This window comes from Lipophrys pholis (assembly GCF_963383615.2).
Source record: "Lipophrys pholis genome assembly, chromosome: 1".
NCBI lineage: Eukaryota > Metazoa > Chordata > Actinopteri > Blenniiformes > Blenniidae > Lipophrys > Lipophrys pholis.
In genome coordinates, this window is record NC_137635.1 from 19,597,725 (window position 1) to 19,616,047 (window position 18,323).

General features: G+C 42.1%; 2 protein-coding genes across 2 annotated transcripts; one reads left to right on the forward strand and one right to left on the reverse strand.

The window, feature by feature from the left end:
• Positions 1 to 4,321: 4,321 nt before the first annotated feature.
• arl3b (ADP ribosylation factor like GTPase 3b) lies at positions 4,322 to 9,391 on the reverse strand. The gene is made up of 7 exons (XM_080468758.1): positions 9,014 to 9,391; positions 8,110 to 8,214; positions 7,488 to 7,631; positions 6,560 to 6,676; positions 6,255 to 6,305; positions 5,706 to 5,891; positions 4,322 to 5,615 (listed from the first exon to the last, which is right to left on the reverse strand). The coding sequence occupies exons 2-7, from the start codon at positions 8,167 to 8,169 to the stop codon at positions 5,568 to 5,570; spliced, it is 606 nt and encodes a 201-aa protein (XP_080324884.1). The 5' UTR covers positions 8,170 to 8,214; positions 9,014 to 9,391; the 3' UTR covers positions 4,322 to 5,567.
• On the forward strand, positions 8,732 to 17,448 carry sfxn2 (sideroflexin 2). Its single transcript, XM_080468748.1, has 12 exons — positions 8,732 to 9,056; positions 12,260 to 12,510; positions 13,536 to 13,706; positions 13,781 to 13,879; positions 14,018 to 14,093; positions 14,209 to 14,294; positions 14,598 to 14,658; positions 14,745 to 14,811; positions 14,909 to 14,958; positions 15,047 to 15,096; positions 15,186 to 15,233; positions 16,732 to 17,448. The coding sequence occupies exons 2-12, from the start codon at positions 12,356 to 12,358 to the stop codon at positions 16,829 to 16,831; spliced, it is 963 nt and encodes a 320-aa protein (XP_080324874.1). The 5' UTR covers positions 8,732 to 9,056; positions 12,260 to 12,355; the 3' UTR covers positions 16,832 to 17,448.
• The last annotated feature ends 875 nt before the right edge of the window (positions 17,449 to 18,323 follow it).

An 18,323-nucleotide genomic window follows, 5' to 3' on the forward strand; every position in this document is an offset into this window, starting at 1 on the left:
TGAATGGAAAAAAAAGAAATGTGGTCCAAACATCCATCTTCTATATCTGCTTCATACGAGGTACGGTCAGAGCGAGCTGGAGCTACTCTTGGCTGAAAATGGACGAAAGGCAGAAAAACCAAATTACCACCATGTCTTGGAGTTTGGAACAGGAGGCTCAAGTTCCTGGATTAACACTCACGAACTCTGTACAGTGGTTATCATAATGCCATGCCATCTCAGATTACAATTACAGACGTTTACACTGAGAGGCAATTTACTGTCAACAATTGGCCTAAAATGCATGTTTTTGGCCTGTGGGAGGAGCAACCTCACAGAGAGAACATGCAGACTCAAACCCAGGGCAGTTCGGCGAGGCCTCAACTACTATTCACCCCCTTCAAAATGTGTCTAGAAATACAGAAGTTTGGCCTCAAATTCTATTAAAACATTGCAGCTCATGCGGCATAAGGAACTATTATAACTAATCTGGCAGTGTAAAGACAGGATTGTTCTGATGAATGCAACATAACTCTGTGTCCTGCTTTTTTACTTTGTTTTTCATAATCAAGCAGATCTCAGACTTCCAATAGTGTCAGATTTGCACAACAGAAGAGCTTCGATTCAAGCTTCGGGTATTTTGTTCTTCTGAGTGTCTCTAAAAGGACTTCATCTTTAAAACAGCTGCTCCATCCACTCCGGTTTGTTCCAGAGCAGATGAATATACAATAAGCGAAATCCGAGGCCACTTGTGAAATGGGTCAGCTGTAACACTTTTAGTTCCTCTAAACCAGGAATAAGTTCAAACTCAAGCTGATCCACCAAATGAGGCTTAACTGTGGAGAAAACACAGCAACAGACTGAGACGCCCCGGGACTGCGAGTCCTAATGAAGTGACCCAGGTCACCACGACAACGGCAGACTGAGAGCGAGGTCGTCAGGAACGGTTCAAACCAAAAGTTTGCTCTTATCAGTCTGCACTCAAGGAAAGAACGCAAACAGTCTCGTCGTAAATGACATTTGAATGGGAGGAGAAACCCGCTGACACAAGGACTCGCACATATTCACACAGTTTGAACAGGAGAGTGTGTGGGGGCGGCGGCCTGCAGAGAGAAAACAGGATGCAGAGTGCGAGTCTTGAGATGACTCGTCAGCGGGGGGAGACAAAGTGTGTGTGTGTGTGTGTGTGTGTGTGTGTGTGTGTGTGTGTGTGTGTGTGTGTGTGTGTGTGTGTGTGTGTGTGTGTGTGTGTGTGTGTGTGTGTGTGTGTGTGTGTTTGTGTGTGTGTGTTTGTGTGTGTGTGCGCGTGAGTTCCCCTCAGCCTGATTAAGCCTGTTGCATTACTGCTTTCCCCTACCCAGCACTTTGAGCCTCAATCCCACTGATCCACACGTGTGTGTTTCAGGAGTGAAGGAGCGTGCAGTGGAAAGGAGGGAGCTCTACAGGTTTCAGGTAACTCACCTGAAGGAACTTTGCCTTCACTGGATTGTGGTTTATAATCCAGCTGCAAGTTTTACTAAACTACTCCAAACTACACCTGGTTCCAGGTTTAGTAGTTCATAAAGCTCATTATTGTAATAATGTGTGATTGAAGTTCTTGAAACAAAATAAGAAAACTCCCATGACAAATCAGTGTCAATCAGGGGCGTCCAACACAAGGCCCGTGGGCCAAAACCCGACCGCAAGAGGCTCCAATCCGGCCTGACAAGAATCCATTTCTAACAAATTTCTTAAAAGTCGTGGACACAACGCAACACTGAGACCCGATCTGAGATGCCGGTGATGCTGCCACGAAAGACAGCAAACGCATTAGTCTCAAAGCTCGTTTGTAATAACATGCTTATTTCAACGTTTCTTGACATTTCGCTGTATTTCACACCAGAAGGTTTTATTAAAATTGGCCTTATGTTGAGACTGTCGTCATTTTACATAGTTTGTGAAAATATAGACATTTTCATTTCATGTTGCGTTGGAATAAACTGAAAAGTTAAGCCTTAAAGGTTTTTATGGGGCTATTTCACCAGTCCGGCCCACTCAATAGGACATTGAGCAGCACGTGGAACTGAACTAAAATGTGTTTGACACCCTGATGTACATCAGTTAATGAAGCTCAAACTTAAACCCCCTTCCTATGTTTTTTTTCTCTATTTTGTATATAAAAGTGCTGTGAACTAGACACCTCACTCTAGTTATGTTATGGCCAATTTGTTTATTCAAAGTGAAAAAAAATCTTTTAATTAAAACATCCAAAGAAAACGAAAAGAAGAAAAATCCTTTTGAGGCTTTAAACTTTGAGTATTTTCTTTTCTTCCTCGTGGTGCATAAGCTTGTGTTTTGACCCAGGCGCGTGTGGGACCTGGGTTTAAGGCAGGAAGGTGCAAGCAGCATGAAGTGAAACGAACATTTGGTTTTCAGTTAGTTTCATGATTAACGGACTCTCATCTAACTGGCCTCCACATCTTTCCTGAACTGCCTCGCTCTAAACGCCTTCACATCTCTGATTGTGACTCTCGCAGCGAAATCATATTTTCCACAGAGCTTTGTTGGGGTTAAATGTGATGCGGAGTGGAGGACTCACAAGCGAGGGACGTTCTGTCCGTGTGAGAGGAGAAGGAGATCGAACAATGGAAATCTTTGTGAGACAAGAAGAAGAGGCCGTTTGCGAGCCTCCGAGGGCCTCTGAATCAGCCCCATAGAACACCGAGGAATATAAAGCACACGGCATTCTGTCCTTGCAGCAGGAACACAGTGGTCGACATGTAGCACCACTAAACAGGCTCTTCTGGGTTTTATTTATGATGTGAGTGGAACTCAGTGTGGGATAATAAGAAGCCTGGACATGACACACACACACACACACACACACACACACACACACACACACACACACACACACACACACACACACACACACACACACACACACACACACACACACACACACACACACACACACACACACACACACACACACACTTTAGATGTAGTGTGTCATAACTATTCTGTAACATTGAGGTAAATATAGCTAATGTCACAGAGATGAAGTAATATCGATAGAAAATACTGGAAACACTGTACAAAACATACATTAACTCCTAAATTTAGAAGTACAGATTCTTGTGACGAAAAAATGTTGATTTAACTAATTTACTTCAGCAAAAGTTCATTAAGTAAAAGACACCAAAGTGTACTTAACCTGTTAGAGGGCACTCGTGAAAATAAATCTTAATCCCAGAGAGATTAAATGATATTTGAAGACTTTAAAGTGAGAACAAAAATCACTTTGTGTCATTGATATAAATAAAAGTTGGTGGAAATCATTTAACATCCCTGAATTACTAGATAGCGATAGATAGATAGATAGATAGATAGATAGATAGATAGATAGATAGATAGATAGATAGATAGATAGATAGATAGATAGATAGATAGATAGATAGATAGATAGATAGATAAATAGATAGAATATTGGAGGCTGCTCAGCATGACGTAGTTTCCCACCACCTGCCTGTCAGAACAAACTTCATTTGATTTCAGATCGCAGCCTTTATCCAGCAACAGGAAGATCCAGATCTCTCCTCTGGCAGCGCTGATGGAAACCAGGCGGTCTGTCAGTGACAGGAGCTCTGCAGATCTGGATTAATAAGCTGGATTCACTGATTAACACCCACTGATTAAACATTTAGAAGTCCGGACAGTCAGCTTATTTTCCTGCTGCATTTTGACATCTTCCACAGCTTCTATAAGCCAACTTCATTCATCATGTACAAGTTTGTTTTTTGTTTTTTTCTTGCCAGTAGTTTTCCATTTTCTGGAGAGATTTTGTAACCAATCAGGAGCAAACTTCAATCCCCCTGGATTTGATCGGTGAGTTCTATATTCAGACGGTATTAAAAGTGACTACATCACCTATAGGTCAATTCCTGAGTAAGTTGTTAAATCAATCTTTTCGTAGAAATTTTTACAATTTGCTCGGTGGTTTGTGGGGCTGGATTGGTTTTGGCCAACGGGCCTTATGTTTGACCCCCCCCCCCTTCCCAGTCTTCAATGAATAGGGGCTTTGTTTAGAATGGATTTAATCTGTTAAGTTAAGTAACTTCTGCCACCCTCACTTAGGATGTCCTATTTAAGGCTGTGATTTTACACACCGTAGTTTTTCCCAGCACATTATAACTCTGAATTAACCCTCCCCCCTCCATCCCTCGCGTCCTCCCCCCTCCAGCTGCCGTGGAACACAAGAGGCTCATCTGCTGTCATGAGCAGCTGACTCCAGCTGGTTATGTGACCCTGAGAGCCTGGAAACATTTGTGTTGGTGCATTGACTTCCTCAAACATTTTTGTTCCTTCTTCCTCATCTCTTTTTTTTTTTAATTCACATACAGTATCTTCAGTTCTGGACAGATTACATTCAAGAATATCAAAAGGAAATGCCAAAATAAAAGTGTGACTTCCCTCGCTAACCCAGAGAGCACACGGAAATGCGTGGGGACGTACAGTACGTAAACCTCTGTTAAAAATCTGCCGGCATATATTAGATATGCAAACATTATAGACTACAAAGTACATCTGGGTAACAAATACTCTATAACATGTGCATAACTGAACATATGAACACAGGGCCAAGCTATTTACAGTTGATCGATAAATGTAGCCGTTTGATGTTGCGTGTTTTTCTTTACATATTCACACGTGTAGTGTTAACCTTGAGCAGGCGGCGCCGGAGCCATTCTCCAGCAACATCATTGCAATCCCTCTCTCTCTCTCTCTCTCTCTCTCGCACACCCACACACCCACACACACACACACACACACACACACACACACACACACACACACACACACACACACACACACACACACACACACACACACACACACACACACACACACACACACACACACACACACACACACACACACACACACACACACACACACACACACACACACACACACACACACAAGCAGTTTTAAAAGCACTTCTATGCTCTAGTTCACCACCATAAATAAAACAATTACAAAAATATACCTCACTTCAAACAGAGCCATAGCAGGAAAAGCGCTTACAGCCATCGTGGAATGGTTAGAGAGAGAAACAAAAACAACACACGATAAAGAGTCCGGAGACGGAGATGGTAAATCAGAGGTTTGGTTTCCAGGACCGAGCCTGGCGGACATGTTGGGGTTCTGGTGGCGGCTGCAGTTTAACGGGAATGTTTGAGGTCGTGACGGGCTGTGGGCCGAGGCTGCGATTGGGCGGGACAGCGATGCTGACGTGGGCGTGTGGCGGGGAAGGGTTGATTTCCTGGCATGGCTTCCCTTTGAAGGCGGACGATCTTTCCCTTTACTGAGGCCGCCACGGGCTGATGTGTTGATGTTAGTAAACATCACACAAAAGGAATGAAGGGGGTTAAAAAACAAAACAAAAAAACAACCTCCAAGTCCACGTTAGATTAGTAGTGTTTACATTCACAGGCTCGTCCCATTGTACTAAGACTCAGGAGGGGATGTGTGTGTGTGTGTGCATGTGTCTGTGTGTGTGTCTGCTGCTGCTGCTCCTCCTGAGATGCAGAAATCTTGAAGCGGAGCTACTTTTTCTTGGAGTTGACGCTCTTGCAGACCCAGTTCATTCCCTCCTGTCGTGGATTGAAGAGAAAGACGAAACACGGTGAGCGAGGGAGGAAACAAAGACGACCGGATAAGAGACGCCCAGCTCGTCCGCTCACCTGGATCCCCTCGCCCGTGAGGGCGGAGCAGGACTGGATCTGCCACATGCGGTCCCGGATGGTGTGCAGGTTGAGGCCCTCGGCGATCTCGGAGGCCGGGGCGGCGGTCAGCAGGTCCTGTTTGTTTGCGAAGATCAGCACGGGAACGCCGCTCAGCTTCTCCTCATCCAGCAGCTCAGCCAGCTCCTGCAACGCAAACACACATCCCAAACATCCACACAGGAACAACGAGACGCCGCTGATACACGGCAATAAAAAAACCAAGCTGCTAAACTTCAAAGTGGAGACTTTTGTCATTTTCTTTAATAAAACCCACACTTTGGCCACCTTAAAAAAAAGTTTTCTTTTCCGATGCGATAAACATCTTATTTTAAATAGAGCAATTAACAGTGTACGTTTTGACGCTGGCTGGATGTGTGAAAGGAAGCTACTGTATGTCAGTGGCCTGGCTGTAACTCTGCATCATGCCTCAGTTTAAACAAATATAAAAGCGTTCAGTAAAGACGAGGAGGTGGAAGATGTTTCGCATTAATTGTGTGTTGTACATACCTGACCCGTTTCCTCAAACCTTTTCCTGTCGGCGCTGTCGATGACGTAAATCTGAAAACAAGATGACGGTTTTATTTTAAATTATCTGCACAAACATCCCTGATAACTTCAGCTCATAATCAATTGATTAAACAGGAAATCAAACATATCCATTTAAAGTATGAATTAATCACTTTTGGGAAACACTATTTTCGAGAATTTAGAGAGACATTAATAATGAGGAAAAGTTGAAGTCCAAAAGTGTATAAAACAAAGACTTGATCCAGGACAGGCAGATTCAAGCAGACTTATAAAACTCTACTCACCAGCACATCAGTGTTTTCAAAGTAGTTTCTCCAGTACGGCCGGATCTTCCTCTGACCTCCAATGTCCCAAACATTTAGTTTGAATCCCTGAGACTGGACACTCTTTATGTTGAAGCCCTTTAATGAATAGAAAACATCGAGACTCGTCAAATAACAGGTGTAAATCCTGGTCCTTTGATATTCTTGGTGAACTGCTTTCATGCACAAGCTCCTCTAACTGTGAGACTGCGCTTATCTTTGGACTTCATACAACCTTACGTTCACATAATTTGTGTCACCCTCGCTTTCAATTACTGTCCAGTTTGTGTGTGATGGATGGATGATGATACGACGCCACATACATTTGGATATTTGATAATTACATTGGTGAGCGTTGGAACATGTAAAAGTGTCTGATTTAGAACGGGTCATGTATTACATGTCTATATTTTTACCTGACTGCTCCATTGTGTTGTTTATATGAGACTCTGCTCTTCCCCTCATTTGATGCATTAAATCACTGCCAGTAAATATAGCTTTGCTCCAACAAACTTACTTGAAATTCTTTACTTGCTTCCATCATTTAGCCATTTTCATAACCAATGTTTTTATTACAGTTATATTACATTAGATAAATGTGGGCAGAGAGGTATGTATGCATATATATATATATATATATATATATATATACACACACACTGATAATCTTATGTTTATATATTGTAAATATAGTTCCTATCCTATAGTTATTCTCTTTTTTTTTAACCGTCTTTTGAATAGTTCCAAACTCCACACAGAAAGACCCAACCAATATTTAAACTCCAGACCTTCTCACTGTGAAGCGAGAGTGTTAGTTGTTGTCAATTTATCATAATTGTACCACACATTAGGTTGTAATAAATGTAGTCTTCCTTAATGCTGTGTTTTCCGTTTGATCGGAGTGCCTCACCTGCGTGGGGGTGATGTGGCTGATGTCCTCAGATGCCAACTGTTTGAGCAGGGTGGTCTTCCCTCCGTTATCCAGACCCAGCAGCAGTATCCTCACCTCCTGGTCTGGTGTGCTCTTTAGCTTACGCAGGATGGACAGCAATCCCTGAAAGGGGATGGGAGGAACATCGGTGTGGTTTTTCTCCATCATTGTAGAAAAACTCGTCTCCAAACGTCGAACACAGACTCCTCACTAACAGGCCGTGTGAGTGCATCTCTACTGCTTCACTGTCGGGCTCCGATGGGGATGAAACAGCGCTTCCATAACGGTGCCGGGACAAGAGGGCACATACAGGTATTGTGAGCGGCGAGACGTATCATTTTGTTTTATGTTATTATGAGAGTTTGAGTTTTCTCAGTTCACGCGAGGTAGGCATTGCTAACGTGCTAAGCTAATCTCCCCGATGACTGAACGAAGCAACAAGGCAGCTTTTTGTGTTGTTTTTTTTAATCAACAAGTTACGGCCAGCGGGGATTCTTAAACTGTGGATGAATACGGTCTGGGGTAGTGAATGCGATTACAATGTCGGTGTTTGTTAGTATTTCTTAGTTATAGGCTAATTAGTGCGATAAATAAGACTCACCATCTTGTTGCCTTCTCTCCTGGAGACGCCGCCGAGGGTTACTAAGGGGGATGACGTCATACGCACAGTCACGCACAACAATCCAACTCATGCTACGTTCAGTGACTGTAGATAAAATGGGAAAAATCTGCGTCATATTCATATATACAGTATATTCATATAACAAAAATAAAATGGAAATGTAGATCAATGACAGGCAGATGGTCAGCAACAAAAAATTATAAAAAGACTACAATGAATATAAAACAGCCACAAACCGACATACATTGATAGGACATTCACAGAGGCACGAAAGTATTTCAAAACAGGCAAAAGTCCCATGCTGAATCACAAAAAAGAGACACAAAAACACATACTGAGAATATTACAAATTACCGCAAGGAGACTATATATTTACACACACACATATATATATATATAGACAACAAATAAATAAAACATGAAGAGTCTACAGTATCCATAAGTTACTCAAAATCCATCACTAAGGCAAGCAAACTATCTCTAAGATATTCAAAATAACCACAATAACAATTTGTGAAAGGTAGAGAAAAAAAATCATGAAAAAAAATAAACATCTCCAATTGATTAGTGATTGTTATGATATTTCCGATTTAAATTAGCTACCATGAACGCAACACAAACACCAAATATGGAGGACTGGTTTGGTTTAGCAACATGCTAAATGTTAAATAATTCGTTTTGTGGACTACTGTTGGTAAAACACATCATTGCACTTCAATTATTTCAACACAAGACCCATAATATACCGCTGAAATGATAAAGCTACAGACGTCAGGTTTGGTTCTAGCCGGTTTGCGCGCAGGGAGCTGCCCCGGCCTGTGATTGGAGGAGGACATGCCACGTGCACATTTCTTTACTATGCCACATGAGCGCCTCTGGTCACCTGTCAGGTTGTCCCCGCGCGGCGCTTGGACCGTCTCTTTAAGGTACGTTTAACCTTGTCGGTCAGTGTGAGTCTCTGCATGTGAGAGTCTGTTTGTGTGTCGGTGCTGCGGTTCCTGCTCCGCCGCCGCGTTTCCTTGCTCTCAGCCCGGGGTAACTCGACCGAGTTGTGGGGTTGCGTCAGTCTCTCAGTGGCCTGACATGTTTTCATCCAGCGCGGAGGTCGGTGGTCTCCAACAGGACGCTTCTCCAGCTCCACATTCATCCAGACCCTCACACGCATGCTGTTTTGAACACGGGCTCCAGGATTACTGCACGTATCTTCATCCAGCTGTATTGTTCTGCTGGAGGTGCTCTGGCTCGCAGATCCAGTTTGTCCAGGCTGTCAGTCGCTGGAGGAAAGTTAGAGTACAACATGTCACAGTTTAGTGAAGTGGTGCTGGCTTACCTATGAAGACTGCCAGTTTCATAATTTAGCCCAGCGCGCATGGTCTTGCAATGCTAGTTTGCACCACCAGATGGTGTATTGAGTCTTTCTAAGATTTTTCCCCACTAATAACTAACACAGCAATCGCTTAAGCTTTTCGCTATCGCTACTACATTTTGTTTTTCTTTTACAGAGGTTGATCTGCAGTTTATATGATAGACCTGTCTAGTTTTTTTCCCTGGATGCCATTTCTGCTGCAGCCGGGATTTGAACCCGGGTCCCTCACTCTAAAGCCCAAGACCTAATGCAAAGGGACCACCAAGAACCTATGAAATCTGCTTTATTTTACAGATTATTTGGGACTTTTTTTTTTCTTTCCATTCTTCTTGTTCTTAACTTAAATTTGAGCTCTTTGGTCATCAGAGATTTTAACAGCGACACTATTCATAAATGTATATCCTTTCTGCACATGGTAATCATGAGGCTCCATACTAAACAGTGGTAGAATCTATGTGATGAGCACGTTTCCGTCATTTAATTACCAAAAACTACCAATGGACTACTGCTTCAGATAAAGACATGTATGCACCGTGTGGGTTGCAAAGTGCCAACATGTGTGATGTGAGACACTGATGATCAAACTAATTTTTAAGTATCACTCAGCAGACGGGTTCGAGCCCCCGGCCTACACCATTAGACACGGGCACATCTCAACTGTAATCGGGATTTCAGTTTCATGACTTTACATTTTACAGAGTGAAATACACAAGGTTATTATTTCATACAGCTAGAGAAGCAGTGATTTTAACGTCTTGAATGCGCGTGGAGAAGGAAAATTACACAGGAGACACTCACTGTACCAGAACCTGTCCTGCCTGTAGAAGTTTATTCTGAAACCAACACGTTTCAACTTGAGGTATGATAACAAAAATGAGCTTCTGGGCAAAGTTCTGTGAAAGACCCCTATCAAGGGTTTATAAAAAGAAGAACTGGTTATTGGTGGGGGGGGGGGTTGTGCCTATTTTCCAGATGTTTTCCATCATGTTGTAGTCATGTTGGTTCAAAGCATCTCAGTGAAACAAGAAATCTATCAAACTGAGAGGTGAACACTATCAGTTTATCTGTGATTATGATCATATAACTCAAACCTTATATAAATTGTGAGAGGAATATATTAGCACATGGTTTTTGTGGGAAAAAGTTTATTGCATGCCGGATTGGATTTAGGAGATTTAGTTTTTTTTATTGTGTTGCACATTTGAGTGGATCGTTCTGCCTTTGGGCAAATATAAGTGTTTCCCCACCATTTAAACTGACTTGAGCCATAATGGATGCGATATAAAAGTACTGATTTATTTGTGTTCGTCGGTGCATTTCATGCTTGTTGGTCGTAAAAAGACAAAATATGTGTAGAAAGCATCTTTTGACATGTTAACAGTAGTGATTAGTTGCTTAACGGCTGAAAGTAGTTTGAAGAGCAGATGCAGGGCAGCAATACTTTACCTGTCAGCAATTGAAATCATTTGCTTTTGCCAACTCTGTGGACATTTCTGCACACCAAACATAGTAAACGCTCATGAACAGATTACTCACTCGGCCTACAGAAAACAGTCTCATGGCTTCACCCATAATACAGATAGCTTTATGTATCTAAGCATCAAAAATCTTTATAAAAGACCTGCAAGAGTCAAGATAACCAGTTTCAGATGCACATTGTGACACAAAATGAGCATTTAGGCTTACATTTCCACATTTGGCGATACATTGAAAACACAATTATTAGAAATGAGATTCGGTTTAGGGGTTTGGTTGGAAAAATGCATGTCAGATTAGACAAACCTGTGTATGAATGCAACGTAACTAAAATAAGACAGATGATGCAACACAAAATCAGTAATGAGGTGCAAAGCGGTCACCTTTCAGCCATAGGGTGACCATGGAAGGTGTACAGTGACGAACCTCCGTTGGTCTTTGAGATATCCAGAATGAACACGAGGTGACACCGATTGTTATGTAAGGCCCGGTCAACTTTGGGCTTATGTTAAAGCATTCCTCACACTAGCTGCTGCAGGCCTTTAACCTACTTTCTGAACAAACAGCTTCAGAAATAATCCAGTTCCAACCAGGCTAGAGCCATCTGGGAGCGCTGATACGAGGGCTTCGTCTACAGTTAACCTTCGCCTTCTAAAATCAAGAATCAATCATTTGTAGTGTGGAAGATGTTCAATGGGACAACTTGACAAATCCGGCTGTGGTCAGCATGTTGTGGCTTCTCTGGTTGGTACGTCAGAATCGGAGCGCTGCAGCTGCACAAACCCAGAATGACCGCCTATGGAACCATTTACCAGGAGGTGGTCAATGATTTCCAGTGCAACTTTGGGCCTTGAGATTTTTCCTTTTTTTTTTTAGTGAGGATGGAGAGCTTGTGTTTATTCAGGGATGTGTTTGGTTTGCGTCCAAGAGCCGTTTGCAACCACCTGGTTCACTCCAGCGAGCGTTGTGTGGTATCTCGGCAAATCTTCACATTTATAAGAAAACAACAGGAGGATTTTCTTTAAGTTAAACTATCAACTGATTGTTTAATGCATTTTTCAGTCAGTTCTGTCCGTCCGCCTTTACAGCTGCGCACACGACTCTGTGGAAAGGAGGAGTTTAGAGATAGTCTGGCCCCATCTGACCCACAGAAATAAATATCTGTCGGTGTTATATCAGCTCAAACAAGAAGTCTCTCTGTAAAGTCCTCATCAATTATTAACCCGCTCACAGTTTTTTGTTGTCTTTTTTTTCCCAAAGCGTAATTCTCATCTTATTTCCTTCCAGGTTTCAGCCACAGTTGTTGAACAAAGGCCTGAAGATTTTTATTTATTTTTTTTTTTAATGCATTAAGCTGATTCAACTTTTTTTCTAAAAACCACGATGGCTCTGAAGTCATTCGACATCGATGCGCCCCGATGGGATCAGTCTACGTTTATGGGTCGGCTGAAGCACTTCTTCAACATCACCGACTGTAGAACGGCGCTCCTCCCCGACTCGCGCCTGGACGAAGCCAAAGCTTTAGTGGACAGCTGCAGGTAAGAAAATGACCAGGGAGGATGGCGTCTTCAACCATTTATTGTAGTTTCCAAACGATGAGTCGCCACCAAAAAAAGGTTTCCCGTGAAGAGGAAAATTATAAGTCGTACTCGTTTCTTTAGCTCACAACCAGCCTTTGTTGTTTTCTTCATCACAATAGTCTGTCTCCAGTCCCTCACAAGTCTCTTAGTGCCATCGAATGATCCCAGATGAAAGATCCTGTTATAAGTCACTTCTTCATATAAGTCGCGTGCCAAACAACAAAGAAAAGTGTCTCCCGTGTACACGACGACAATTCAAGTGAAAACGCATCATTTTAGCGTTTTTGTTTCAGAAAAGTTTTGAATTGGAGGACAAAAGAAATCCCAATAGTAACTGGGTCCTTAGGTTTTCCTTAGATAATTCAAAAGGCCTGGAGTTTGTGTCACATTAAAGAAAACAAGCTGGCATCGGGGACAGATGATTACTGTTGTGAATAAAGTATCACTATGTCTTGTTTTATCGGACTCAATCATGAAATCTTTCTCTTCTGCCAAATTCAGTATTACTGCTCAAATGCATGTTCCTTACAAATGTGAATGAATGAATGGTTTATTTTGGTTACAGTGCAAACGTTTTCCATTGTGCATTCAGTTTATAGTGCTTAAAAGTTAACGCACGCATTTTTTTTTTTCTTTTTTACAATGTCTGTAGCCGAAATGGGTAGAGGCTGAAGCCAAGGCTTATTTTAGTCTATTCTTTAAAAATCCATAAAGTTACCCAGGACACCAGTGATACAAGAGCAAAAAACAAAACATTGTTGTTACCATTCTAATGGAAAATGAACACGCTTTCCAGCAATATGAAATGTCTTGCCAAGAAGTATTGAGGCGACACAAGACAAAAATTGGATTCCAAATTTGCTTATATTTTGTGCTCTGATTAATTCTGTTGTGGGTATTTTAGTTGTGTGAGTTTGAATCTTTCAGCATGTTTCTGCAGGTATTTGATGGTATGAACCAGTGTTTGCTTTGGTGTTCTGCAGGGCAGGCGCCCTCCCTCCTGGCACCACAGAGGAGCAGCTCCACTTCGCCAAGAAGCTGTACGACTCGGCCTTCCACCCGGACACCGGAGACCGCATGAACATCATCGGACGCATGTCGTTCCAGGTCCCCGGCGGCATGGCCATCACCGGCTGCATGCTGCAGTTCTACAGGTAGCAGCAGGCGCTAGACAAGTTTCACTGCAGACGCTGCGGAGGTTTGTCGTTTTTAACCTGCTTGTCTGTAGGACAGTTCCTGCTGTGGTTTTCTGGCAGTGGGTCAATCAGTCCTTCAACGCTCTGGTCAACTACACCAACCGGAACGCTGCCTCTCCCATCACTCCCAAGTACGAGCTTACCAGACATTTCATTTCATATATTAAGTTCAACCGTCGGGTAGTAAACGATTAGTTACAGGTATAGAAGGCCAACACTTTGACTTTGACTTTCAGTTAATGCTTTATGCCACTGTTCTGTCCTTCCAGGCAGATTGGCGTCGCCTATTTTACTGCGACCAGCACTGCGTTAGCCACAGCCGTCGGACTTAACCTCTACACAAAGGTCCGCTCAGGAAACCATACAATCAAACAGTAGATCAATCGTCTTCAACCAGTTTTGTGATCCTTTTTTAAATGTTTTTGTTTCAACGTACATCTTTGTTAACCGTTTCTTACAGAAAGCTCCTCCACTCGTGGCTCGCTGGGTCCCTTTTGCGGCTGTGGCAGCGGCGAACTGTGTGAACATTCCCATGATGAGGCAGCAGTGAGTCCTCCTCTATATGTTTCTGTCTGATTCCCATAAATGTTCAGAAACAAGGACGTTTGTTTTGTCGGGATTTGTTCAGGGATGTCAGGTGAAGACAACCAGGAGTTTCCCACAGGGACTGTTTTAGGCCGAGTTCAGACTGCAGCTCTTAACGCTTAAGTGTAATTGTTTTTTTATTTTTAAGTTACATCCAGCCCTTGAATGTACCTCATATTTTAATAGTATTTTTTCACCCTTATTGTTTTGACAGTGAGCTCAACATTTCAACATTTTCAGTTTTGCTTGATTTGTTGTTTTCAGGGAAATTCTGAATGGCATCTCTGTCACCGATGAAAATGGCAACAAACTGGGCCACTCTCAGGTCGGCTCACTGCAAAGACATTGTACAGCATCATTTTCCCCCCTTTCGTTAGATAAAAGTATATTTTGTTGTTGTTGAACCTCCAGAAAGCAGCAGCGAAAGGAATCACTCAGGTGGTCATTTCTCGGATCACCATGGCCGCACCAGGGATGAGTATGAAAAGAAGTTTTCATAAACAATTTCATCTTGAATATTTTACAAGATTTCCAAGAAATGATCTTCTGTTACTGTTCCTCTTTCCTTCCATCAGTTATTCTTCCTATCATCATGCAAAGGCTGGAAAAATACAAGTTTATGCAGGTCAAACTTTTCTCTTCATTACCTGCTGAACATGCATGAGTGGAAAATGTGTGTGTCCATCCTCAAGTCTTCTCACATCTCTTTGCAGAGAATCACGTTTCTCCACGGGCCGATTCAAGTCATGATGGTGGGGGTGTTGTAAGTACAAAAGGTTACAGGGTCAGGATGAATGTTAATATCCCCCAGGGGATTTCATTGTTAACTTTTGTTCTTTTTGTTTTTCAAAGTTTGGTCTTCATGGTGCCTGCAGCCTGCTCCCTCTTTCCTCAGAGATGGTAATGAAACGGTTTTTCTACATGCATCCAGATCAAATTAGCTCATTTCATCGGTCTGAGGGGCTCAAGTGCAGATAGAAAAACACAGAGAAGGAAGATTGAAAAATAAAGGTCGGATTTCAGAGTTTTGCAACATGATTGTTTGAGTTCCTAAAGTGGGACTTATTGTGTGCAACTGAAGTTAAATTGAGAAGTCTGGGAAATAAAGCAAAAGTACTTCAACGTTCTGGAATTGAGCAATAGGGTTGGCAAAGGTTTCCATACTCATACTCCTGATGAATGAAAGAACTAATCTACAATCAGGTATTTAAGCAAAATGAAACAGACGTGTGTTACCAGTGAAATACGGGGACATTTCCCAGACGCCTTAAGGCAGGGGTGTCAAATATACGACCCAGAAACTAAGAGAGTCCACTCCAGCAGCCAACATGAGTTTATAAAGGTTCAAAATGACACCAAAAAAACATACTGACTGGAATTTGTCAATAGAAACTGCTGTTACTCATCCAGATACTGAGGATTTTGGTGTTTTGGTCAAGCACAACATTTAAAGAGAGAAATCGGTGAAATCTGCCATCAAAGCAACGCTGTGATGGTGAATCTGTAAAAGCCCGGATGAAGGCTGCAAAATGCCACAAATAGATTTTTCTGTATTACGCACTTTTGTATTATTATGCATTGTTAAAAAATGCATTGTTTCTTTGTAAATGTGGCCGTACTAACTGACGCCTCTTTGCACGAAATTGAAGCAAAACATTTGGAGTTGACCCGAAATCTGTATTCAAAGGTTGCTAAGCTGTCACGTTGCTGATCTGGAAACCCTCGAGATAGAACGGGGCCGTATGTTTCCCTCTGGACGGAAATGAGTTTGACACCCCAGCCCTAAGGGTTTGTTCTGTCAAACAATGAATAATGTGTGCACTGCATTTAAAAATTGGAAAAATAACTAAGCACAGCACACAGCTAAACTTAAATCGCACTCAGAAAATGCTGCAACACGGTTGAATAAGTTTACAAAACTGTATACTCAGGAAGAATTGTGTATGCTTTAATGAATCGTGAAATAGTTGTTGTGTTTTTACAGTTTCTAGATGCCAGCTGTGTTGTATACATTTTCATCCATTCATCTTCTGTAAGGCTTTATCCAGCTGAGAGTCGCGGAAGGTTTGGAGCTGATCCCAGCTGACTGCACAGCACAAACACCGAGAGACAAACAGTCAAACGCACTCATTCACACTTACGGGAAATGTGAAGGTCGATAATTAACCTCCAACACATGTTTTTCTGGAGCGTGCGAGGAAACCCCGGGGTGCACAGTGCACAGAGAGGGGCCTCTGAGCCAGGACTGGGAGCGGGGATGTCCGTGTGGTCCAACTGACATTTTCACTCCTGCTAATATTTTCTTTGGTTCTAACCAGGACCGTTTGTTTATCCTGAAGCATTCTGCATGTGCAAACAAACCAGCTTACCGTGTTCCTCTCCCTCCTTTCTCCCACAGCTCGATTGCGGTGTCAAAGCTAGAGCCGGAGCTCCGAGAGTCCATCAGGTCTCAGTACGGAGACAAAGTGCAACAAGTCTACTTCAACAAAGGCCTCTGAGGCCCCAGCCAGGCCTGATTAGTGTTTTCTACTCAACACTCAAGACCGAATGCATATATTTTTCTTTTATGTAGCCTTTCTTAATCTTTTGATAATTTCATTGATTCATTTCATTTAGAAACTTTGTAAACTCACTGCAGGACTGTGGATCAATCATGTCACTCTGAAAACCTCGGACAGTAAACCTGACACGCGCTCTCTGTGCTCCTGCTGGGAAACCAAATGATTTCATCTCCGGAACATCGCGTTACTTTGCCAGATTAGATCTGTGAGTTTGTTTTTCTCCGATCTTCTTGCCTCCTGCTGTTTTGTTTCTGTGTTGGGGGGGGGGGGGGGGTGTAAAAAAGTGGCTTTCATTTTGCCAAGCCTCCTCACAGTCTGTGCCTTTTTTTTACAAAGCAGCAGGAACAGCAACTCTGCTGCACTTCGCACATCATTTTTCTCTCTTTTAACTGGTATGGCCTGAACTGTGAAACTGAAGTCTCTATGCATGAGAAGAATCTGAAACGGTGATCCGGTGCAGTGGAGGCTACTGCCCTCTTCTGCCGGGATGGAGGTAAATGTACGATTTGACCTGCTCGGTATAAGATGGAATAAAAAAATATGAATTTGATGTCGTTTTTTGTGGTGGTGTTTTCTTTTGTGATTTCAAAGTTCTTGTTTTGGCTGCTTTGCATTTATCACGTTTTGGGTTTGGCTTTGTAAAGGTTTTACTGATAGTGCAGAAATTAATGAATTTCTGTAGTATAGAAACAAATGTGGAGCAACTTGAATCATTTACACTACACTACACTACAAATAAAAAAATAATCATGCTGCCTCCCAGAGAGACCCATGTTGTTGACTAATCTCTTCTCCAATAAGGATATGAAAGAATTCTGACCACAAAATAGGTTTAATGTATCAACGTCTATACATTTGATATTCTCACCTTAAATGTATTCCAATATTTAGAATTCCTATCAGGTGTAAATAATTGTTAAAGTGACATTGTCACTGGACGAGAGCGGTTGGAAACGATGTAGATGGATAAAACCAGCAGATGGCGGTATTGCAATTTCATTAATGCAAACTGTTATTAAACCCAGAAGAAGAAGAAGAAGAAGCCCCCATATTTACAAAGATTAATATTGATTTCACAAGGAAGGTTTTTTTATTCAGGCCAAAACAAATAGGAATATCTGGTATATTTTCAACCTTTTCATACCAACATATAATCCACTGGTTGAAATGGACTGAACCCACAGAATAATTCCCCAGGATTTCTTTAAGTACACAAACTGCAGACAGTTAAATTCATATTGGAATTTTATGTTGTCTTCATTTAAATAAACTTAACCTTAGCTTTGTTATTCCTTTGGGGGAAAAAATAGACAGTATATTGTACATTTAATACGTTTAATCTCAGTTTATTACAGATGCAAGGTGAGGAGCAACATCAGTTTATTCTTGTTCTGGGCCTTAGTACCATGCGGTGATTGGAATGAGACAA